This window comes from Chelonoidis abingdonii, chromosome 1 (assembly GCF_003597395.2).
Source record: "Chelonoidis abingdonii isolate Lonesome George chromosome 1, CheloAbing_2.0, whole genome shotgun sequence".
Lineage (NCBI taxonomy): Eukaryota > Metazoa > Chordata > Testudines > Testudinidae > Chelonoidis > Chelonoidis abingdonii.
Window position 1 is genome coordinate 359,382,493 of NC_133769.1, and position 9,766 is coordinate 359,392,258.

The 9,766-nt window shown below is 42.6% G+C and overlaps 1 protein-coding gene across 1 annotated transcript in view; it reads left to right on the top strand.

Annotated features, from left to right (window-relative positions):
• Window positions 1-6,769, top strand: part of PAK1 (p21 (RAC1) activated kinase 1) — a 120,657-nt gene extending 113,888 nt beyond the window's left edge. The window contains exons 14-15 of the mRNA XM_075061800.1: window positions 1,256-1,393; window positions 3,095-6,769. Of these exons, the coding sequence (XP_074917901.1) occupies window positions 1,256-1,393; window positions 3,095-3,181 (225 nt within the window). The 3' untranslated portion in view covers window positions 3,182-6,769. The remainder of the gene's footprint in view (window positions 1-1,255; window positions 1,394-3,094) is intronic.
• The last annotated feature ends 2,997 nt before the right edge of the window (window positions 6,770-9,766 follow it).

Below are 9,766 nucleotides of genomic sequence, written 5' to 3' on the forward strand. Positions count from 1 at the left end.
AGCCCAGTTTGTTTGACGTTGGTTTCCAGTGCAAGAGACTAAAGCCATGTCTGTATGTACAGCGCTGCAGCTGCACTGATACAGTTGTGTCGCTGCAGTGTGTCTGGTGAGGACGCTCTGTGCTGATGGGAGAGCGCTCTCCCATGGGAATAAAAAACCCACCTCTGCAAGTGGCAGAAGCTGTGTCGGTGGGAGGAGCTCTCCCACTGACATAGAGCTGTGCACACAAGCACTTATGTTGGTGTAACTCACGTTGCTGGGAGGTGGAATATTCATACCCCTGAGTGACATAAGTTTTGCTGACACAGGCTGTACTGTAGACATAGCTGAAGAAAAAGCCCAAAGGGAGGGAGGCAGTGAGAAGGAAAGAAGGGAAAGGAAGTGACTGTTACTTAACTGGCCTCAATAACTTAACACTATGGCCTCTTTTGACTCAAGGTGCATCAGTTCCCAGGCTGTTAAATTGCTCCTCTTAACTTCAGGGGCTCTGAAAAGCCTTCAGACTGCATCAAACTGATTCTTGCCTTCTTTCTGCTTAGGTGGAGACATCCTCATCCAGAAGGATGGTTCTCATTTAAATCAAATTCTCTGAGCCCATTGGTTCTTAATTCCCTCTGTTTGGAACAGTCTGACTTTCCCCTGTCATAGTGGGAAGGCTGGTTGTTCTTGCAAGGTGCTGAGTGCCTGAGCTATTGCAGACAGGCACTCAGCGTCTTACAAAAGTGAGCTCTTTGGGTTTGTGTATGCAGGGACATTTACAGGCATAATTATGCCAGTAGAGTTACACTGCTGTAATTATAGTGGTATAACTCCCCGTGTGGACATTCTTCTTGAAGTTATACCAGTAGTTATACCAAGGAGTTATACCAGTATAAACCACAGTGGGATAATTATACTGATCTAGTTATGCTAGTAAATTCCCCTGTGTATAAAAGCCCTTAGGCAAGGCATGAAATGTTTTTTCTTCTTGCAAATCTCTCCAGATGACTACAGGATCCAAACCTGGATTAATAGGGTAAAATACTAGAGAACTGGATCCTGGCCATTTAAAAATAGGGCAGACAGCAGTTCTGTTTTATAATAAACATGGATGGACATAAGCGTGGATGAGTCATGCAACAATTTGTTCCTAACCGAATGTGCAGGAAAAATAGAAGCCTGTGTAATCTGTAGAAGGAGGGATCTCGCTCCAACAAGGGGTGAATCTGAATTGCCCCTCTTTTCCTTTTGTTTCCTTGGTGCTCATTTCCTGCAGGCCCTGTATCTCATTGCTACCAATGGTACTCCAGAGCTGCAGAACCCTGAGAAGCTTTCGCCCATATTTCGAGACTTCCTTAACCGCTGTCTTGAGATGGATGTAGAGAAAAGAGGCTCTGCCAAAGAACTGCTACAGGTAACCACTGGGAGTGGGGGTGGAGGGGCGAGCTCAAGTCAAGCCAGCACTCTGGCCTGTACTGAGGATATCTTTTATGTTTAAAATGGCAAGGCTGATGGCACACACGTCTGAGGTGACTTGCCCAAAGGGGCACAGGGAGTGGATTGATGAGGATTTTTTACTTTAGGACTCTTTTCCTGGTTCCGATCCATTTTTGTTTTAGCCACTGTTTAATGGCAACAGCTGGGTGGAATATTCTGTAACCAAATTCAAAATGCTCACTCTGGGCCTGGCCCACCAAGATGCAGAGCCCCTTACTCCCATGGTTTCTCCACAGCTGGTGCCCAACTCTGTGTGTGTCAGCACTCTCTCACTGCTCAGACTTCTCTCCCTGCTCCTCTTGGCCTTGTCAACTGAATGATTCCCCACGACAGTCCTTCTGCTGCAAGTGTCTTTTTATACCATGTCTCAGACCCTGCCATCTCTCTCCTTTATTCACCGCAGCTGAGCTACAAAGGGGACTTCCACCCTGTCCGTGCTCTGCTAGTCTGCCTTACCTTGTGTCTGTTTCCCTGAGACGCCTCTACTCATGCCTTAATTGCTAACCTTCTATTGGGTGCCATTGTCTCACTGATGCTCTTCCTAAATTCCTGCTGTCTCTGTTTCAGGAGCCTGTGTGTTGTAGCCAAAATGCTTCCAGGGAGCAGAACAGTACTGGCCTCTCACCCACCTCCCCTCTGTTTCCACGGATGTCTAATTCCAGGACTGAATTCAACCCCTTCAGTTTGCGTGTGTTCCACTCCCACAGAAGTCCAGTGGGAGTTGTGCATGTGTGATTGATGGGATGGTCATGTCCAGAGTGGTTGGGCTCTACTTGACTTCTTACTTGAGATCCACTTAAATCTGTCCTCTGCTCTCCTCCCTTGACGCACTATGGTCAGATTGGCCATTAGCAGCTTTACTTGTTACCCTCTATACATGGAATTATTTCCCCACTGCTGCAGGTTTTGCCACTTCTTGAAATTTACCTCAAAACCCACTGCCTGCAGCTCAGGATGAACTCTCCATACACTGCTTTATGGCACCATGTATAGTGTGATAGATGCACAACCATATCTGGGTTGCATTGTAGTAAGTGAAAGGTGTCCTGCAAATGGATGCCTGGATAGCTAGTAAATGACTTAGATTGCCAGTTTGACTATAACTGTGCCAAACTCCAGTTCTGCTTTGCAGATATTAATAGATTGAAAGGCCGGAAGGCACTGTTTTGATAATTGAGTCTGACTCTTTCATGATACAGGCCGTAGAAAATCACCCAGTGACTCCCATATCCAGCTCAATAACTTGTGAGTGAACTAGAGCAAATGTGTCTTCGTTCCGTCCAGGACTAAGATCTTTTAATTTTCAATTTATATTTTTGAATTAACTCTGAATCCATGACGAATTTCCTGAGTTTCAACTAGTTTTGTTTTACAAGCCCACAAAGCTGGGAATTTAGCCTGATTTTGGTGCAAAGCTGGAATTCAGTCCAGGCTTGCTTGAAAGGTTTGTGACTTCTGGAAACCTTTTAGTTTAACCTGGTTTGAGTTTTGAGCCTGTAACTAAACTAAATTGCAAACCACTTGAGCTCTGCATGGCTTCAGTGCAAATGTTTCACTCTGTGGTGAGACTTGACCTCAAACGTATCCTCAATAACTTAGTTTTCTCCTTCTCTCCTAGCACCAGTTCCTGAAAATTGCGAAGCCCCTTTCTAGTCTCACTCCTCTGATTATTGCCGCAAAAGAGGCAGCGAAGAACAACCACTAACGCGGAACCATCATAGTCATCGTGCCAAGTCTTTTCAATGTTCATTTCAGACCCTGAATACCTGCCTTCCCACTCCTTGGGGGTGCCCAAAACTTTGATCCCCCGAGAGTGAACCACAGAAGTAGTATTTGTTGAATGTTAAAGGAGGCATTGCTGATCTAAAGCCGTGATCAGCCTTCTCACCCTCTTGGTGGGAGAAGACTATTTTGTATGGTTGACAAGGTCTTTGTGAGAACCTCTGAGCCTGATGTAGCAAAGCCAGTTTGATTTCATATCTCTTAATGTGTTTGTTTTTTAACATAAATGTGGAGCCTTAGACCATGTTTATCTTAATCAATTAAATCTCTCGCTGGCTGCATTTTCCCTGCCTCTGCCCAGCTCAGTTGTTATACTACTGAAACTCCTGCATGCTTCGGGTTACTTGAAGAATGGAGCAGCCAGCAGAAATCTGAACAGCTTTAATAATGGAAAAGGGGGCTGCAGGAGTATGCAGCACCCAAACACTTCCTCAGTGCTGCCGGACTCCTTGACAGAGAGAGTTGAAATATTCTGAATGAACTTTCTGCAACCATCAGAGGATTTAATTCATGGATCACCTTTGTGCTATGTCTTGTGAATCAACCTCTGATTAAAAGGCCCTCTTTCTGTTTTTATGTCAGGTTTGTAGGCTTCAGTTTTCAATTCTGCTAATTATTAGATCACTTGCAAAAATAGTATTTCTGGTGCGTTAGAAGGTAAATCACAGAAGAAGGTGGCAGGCCTATTTTTAAAATTATTTCATTTGTAAAGCACAGCTTGTGTTAAAGAAATCACTGGTCTGTATCATAAAACACTGATACTGCGGTCACCGTGACAGTATCACCATTTGCCCACAGTTTGCCATAGTGCTATTTGAGAACATATAATTTCCTGTGCCAAGTTCAGATACTGTTGGGTATAGTAGTTGTGTGTGTAAACTAAATAATCTGTTTTCTTTATCCTGTGACTTATCTGGAGGATCAAGAGGGTTAATAATTCCTCTGATTGCCACAGTTTTTAAAGCATCAGGAAACTTGGAACTGCATCTGAGTGGAGAAATCTGTGTCCTAAACACTGGACTATAACCAGCTGTATGTTGATTTTAATAAAAACTGCTGCATTTCTGACCTCAGGGTGGGGGAGAGAGGATTTAGTGGATTAACTTCATAATCATAAACACAATCCTCTCAAATTGGACTACTGTTCATGCTATTCTTCGTTTGCCACTGAGTGTCCAGAGGTGATGGCTAAAGTGGTACGTTCAAACTAGATTATTTTATATTTGGAGTTCCCTAGACCGGCGTATATCCAGTTAGAAACATGATATGGAGTCTAAGTGGCTATAATTTCCATACTGAGGAACCAGAAGATCGTGTAAAAAGGCATGCATTAAAGTCAGGTGGGAGCTGCTTTCTCATACTGTGCTGTTGCTTTCGTTGCCATGGCCTCCTCTTCTGGCCACTTCTGGTATAAATGTGTATGAGGACTTAAATGATGGAGGAACCACCAGGCCTCCAGCAAATGGTAACAGTGCACAGTAGCTCAGTCCAACTCCTAGGTGAGACCTGTAATTGACCCTGTCTGCTTGGATACCAATGGATTTTTCTTCATCTTCCTCACTCTGGTCTCTGCCTCTTCCCTTGTTGCCTAACAAGTTACTGAATTTAGCCATGATATCTGCCAGATGTACAGTGTTTGGGAGATGGAGGACGAAGAGGGTTAATAATTCCTCTGGTTGCCACAGTTTTTAAAGTATCAGAAAACTTGGAACTGCATCTGATTGGAGAAATCTGTGTCCTAAACACTGGACTATAATTTTCCAAGTGAACTTTAATTTCTGGTGCCTCATCTTTTTAAAAATTGGTTTGTATAGTTCAATCACCGTCAGGTACATACACACATCTCCTGGTTGAAAGCATTTCTGCTTTTCAATATCTTATGTAAATTCATGTCATATGAAAATGCAAGCAGTTCCTTTGCTGGTATGAGTGTATCTATACTAGAGGGTTTTGCTGGCACAAATCACACCTTACACACCTTTGTCTGACACAGTTACGCCTGCAAAAGTCTGTAGTTAAGATCTCACCTAAAATAACCTGGATTAAGCTGCTTTCAGGGCCTGGCAGCTCGACACAAAACAGGTTCAACTAAAAGGATAGTCTGAGTCCCTGTTTTCCCTTGCCCACCACCTGAATGTTCACAGCTCGCAATAAAATCGTAATTTTAAACTCCAGTCATTAAAAATCCCATTTGTTCACCTTTCTGTGATTAAGGATTTCCCTGGATATCTGTTTCTGACTAGTCTTGGGTTTCTGGGTGAACACCTAGGACAAAATTGACGAAATTTTGACCTAGATGTTCACCTAGAAATCCAAGGCTAGTCAGAAAGTAGAACACCCCAGCCCTGGGGGAAGTCTGACTGAATGATCAGATAGACACTCCCTGGGGAATTTGGACAGAGGTTGAAGGAAAGTAGCATTGCCTTGAGTAATTGTTGGATAAATGACCAATGACTGTCTTATTGGCCATGTAATGGGAAATGGACTACAGGCCACATCCTCAGCTGGTGGATATCCGTGTAGCTCCACTGATTTCAATGGAAATACATTGCTTCATGCCAGCTGCCCAACATCTCTAAGACAAAGACCTTGTAAATAACAGGGATTAGAACCTGATAGGTAAAGGCACTGTGGGTCCTTACCTCACAATGGGAGCCCGGGGGTTGAGTTCTTTAGCACCTCACATGATCAGACTCTATCCATGTTGGCTGCTACAATAATTGAGCATGGGTGCTGGTAGCAGGACTGCAGCACAACTTCCCTTGACCGAGGATTGCTACCTATAAATAAGCATGTTAAATCATGCTTCAGGCTATGCACCGCCCAGGAGGGACTACAGTTAGAAGGAACCATCTATTCTTTGTCTTCTGTCCCTCAGCTTATTTCTAATCCATGGTGGTGCTTTGCCTATGATTCCATCATCCCTATTTAGTTTTCTTAATAGCTTTGTATGAGAGCTTTTGCCAAAGGCTTTTTGAGGCCCATTGATAAATTGTAGGATTGTGACATCAGAGCTGTGTCATCTAACAGTCTGGCTTCATTGCCCTCATCCATTGACATGAAAGTCAGTGGTGCAGAGTAGAATGGCTGTCTGGCTGGGCCTGATTTAAGTTAACTGCCTCAGGTACATCAGGTAAATTCTTCTGTCTGAGTTCTCATGTAGTTTAAAACTGGTATCTGCCTTACTTTTAGCACTTGGTTGGACTCATGTATCAACATGTTGCCTTTCCCATTCAGTCATCACCTCCCATGTCCTGGGCTCGGTGCTGCTTCAGTTCATGCATATATGCTTGGCTAATGCCCATGTATAGTAGAACCTCAGAGTTACAAACACCTCAGGAATGGAGGTTTTTCATAACTCTGAAAGTTTTATAACTGAACAAAACATTATGGTGGTTCTTTCAAAAGTTTACAACTGAACATTGACTTAATACAACTTTGAATCTTTACTATGCAGAAGAAAAATGCTGCTTTTAACCATCTTAATTGAAATGAAAGAAGCACAGAAACAGTTTCCTGACCTTGTCAAATCTTTTCAAACTTTCCTTTTGTAGTAGTTTATGCTTAACACAGTATTGTACTGTATTTCCTTTATTTTATTTTTTTTTTGGTCTCTTCTGCTGCTGCCTGATTGCATACTTCTGGTTCCAAGTGAGGTGTGTAGTTGACAGGTCTGTTTGTATCTCTGAAGTTCTAACTGTACTAGAGTAATAAATCTGGTCAGATTTTATGGCCACCACTCTGTCTTGGGAGCAATGCTTTCAGAACTTCAAGAAATTAAAACTACTTCAGTTCACTTTGAGAACATTTTCATTCCAAATATAATTAAAAATCCTGGGAAAGCTGTTTCCAATGAAGATAAATCTGCGTTGTTTTGATGATTGCTTCTTTGGTTTTTCCATACTATGGTCTTTTCAGCGTAAATGACAATACATCTGAAGGACTAGCAACAATTCTCTTGTCTGTTTGTGAGCCACATTCCTCAGTTATGCCACTTAAATAGTTCCCCGTTTAATATATATTTATATTGAAATGGCTCCTTTATATTAGCTGCTTGGAACATAACTTAGTAGGTTCTTTGTTTGCCTACTACGCACCCTCTGAAAATCAGTCCGCTTCAAGGTGTCTTGATCGTGTCAAGTAGATCCAGGAATAGTAAGGACTGCTCACCACTGCAAATCAGCGACTCGCAAAAGCTTAACAAGAAATTAGGCTGACATCAATCTAAGCAATCAAAGCCCGATCCAGAGTCCACTGGAAGTGATGGAAAGACTCCCGTTGACCTCAGTGGATTTTGAAACAGGCCCTTGAAGAATAGCAAACCCAAAGGTTTATTCCTCTCCCTAAAACAAGGGTCCTCAACACAGTGGCCATGGGCGCCATGGCGCCCGCGGGGGCATCTAAATGCGCCTGCTGCCTGGCCAGCAGTCGAGCATCCGTCAAACGCCGGTGACGCCTCTGGATGATGCCGCTTGCCACCGATGAGTGACATCATCGAGAAGTGTTGCCGCTGAAATGCCGCCGAAATTCGGCAGCATTTCAGCAGATGCTCGACCGCTGCCACGGTCCTTTGTCCGGCGCCCACCAGCTGAAAAGGTTGGGGACCACTGCCCTAAAACACAAGAGGCAGATGGGAACTTACACAATATGCTTCCTGTGTTTAACTGTTATAGTTAAAATGTCTTTTTCACTTAACTCCTCGATGTTTATAGAAATAATTTATTTTAATAAGTTTCTAGGATTTTGTACCCAAGAGGGACAGAGGTGGGGTGTGTGTGTAAGTAAATCCTTTGTGTGCCTTTTAAAAGAGAAGGCTTGTAGCTGAAGAGGAGAATGGCATTGAGTGAATAGCAGCCCATTGTTACCGCTTTGATAGCACAGCTTCACTCTTGGAATGTCTTAATTAAAGGGATATATCTGTATCGTTTCAGAACATAAATTTGTTCTATTTGTTACTGCTTCAGACAAGTTATTTATGTCCCTGGCAGGCTGGAATATCTCTTTAAACAAAAGTGGTGGGAGTTCATCTTGAGAAGACCCAGGTTTCCATAGAGACACTTCCGCTCTTTTATTTGCCTTTTTAACAGATCTTGGTGTGTTCAAGGCCAAGTTTAAGTAAAGACGTGGAGAAAACCCTTTACATCCACACAAAAGCCAAGATTTTACAAAGGGGTGAGTGATTTGGCGTGCCTTAGTTTGGTAAGTGTCCCAACTTGAGACCCTGGTTTTCAAAAAGCTCTGAAAAAGTTGAGTAACCCAACATTGAGGCCTCGAGATCAGTAGTCACTTTCCAAGAACACAATAGCTATGATAATAAACATAGGCAATGTTTACAACAAGGTATTTATGATGTGTGAGAACAGACGGATTTTATGACCTGTGAGTTAGCTAGATGCAAGTTTTAAAGAATGTTTTGCCTGTCACTTGTTGACATAAAGCAGGTCCGGACAAAGATCCCAAGAATGCTCCACTTCAAATTGATTATATGAAATAAAATGTTTTACAGCAAAGCATGTGAGCTAACATAACCCACAAACAATGTGTAACAGCATATTTGATCATGTACATCTCCTAAAATTTAGTAGAGGTGAAGTCAGGCTTACAATGACCTGGCTAACATTGTTTTTTGGCATGGTTTTTGATTTTGTTTTATTTCCACAAAGCCCACAATTTTATCTCTGCGTCAGAGGCTATCAGACTGACGACATGGATAATTCCCTAATTCAGGACCTGACTGTTGCCAATGAAAGTGTACAGAATCAAATATGGGATTTTAGAGAAACAGCTCCCAACCTTGATACTGAAAAGCAGGAGCTAATAAAGCAAAACAATTGAATGAAAGACCTGGACAGAAACTTGCAAGCCAAAATAGACTGTTTCAGAACAGTGGTGGAAGACTGGCAAATGGGGTGGAGAATGTCGAGGAGATTCTGGAACTAAGGGAAGTAAAGATTAAACATTTGGAATTCCAAAACAGGAACTTGGAAAGAGCCAATGACCAACTGACTGATGAAATAAAGGGAATGTGTCTCCAGATTTCTGCATATCAGGATTACAAATCTTTTCAAGAAGGAGAGAGATCATGTATGGGAAATGTAATGTCTGAAATCCAGAAGTGCTTGAAACAACTTCATAACAAGCTGGAGATTGCAGAGCAGCAGCATAAAGATGAAAAATGCCAGGCATCCAAGCTAAGGCACGTGCTGGAAGGATTTGAGCAAATCTGGGAGGTTCAGAAAAATGCCATAATCCAGATGAAAGGATAACTGGAAAATTCAGTGCAGGAGACTGGAAAATGAAGATAGAGCCCAGGTTCGTTCGTTGCATAAAATTATGGAAGCAAAGCTGATGCAGGATTCACTGGATAAGAGAAACTATCTCAGCTGCCTTTCAAAAGGTGTCTGGTTTGTATTCCCTTGGTCCTATGCTTTGGATTTTTGACCACATCAGTCTTGCTGTATATGTTTATATTCAACAAAGATTTTAAGTCTGTCAGTCATCAACTGCT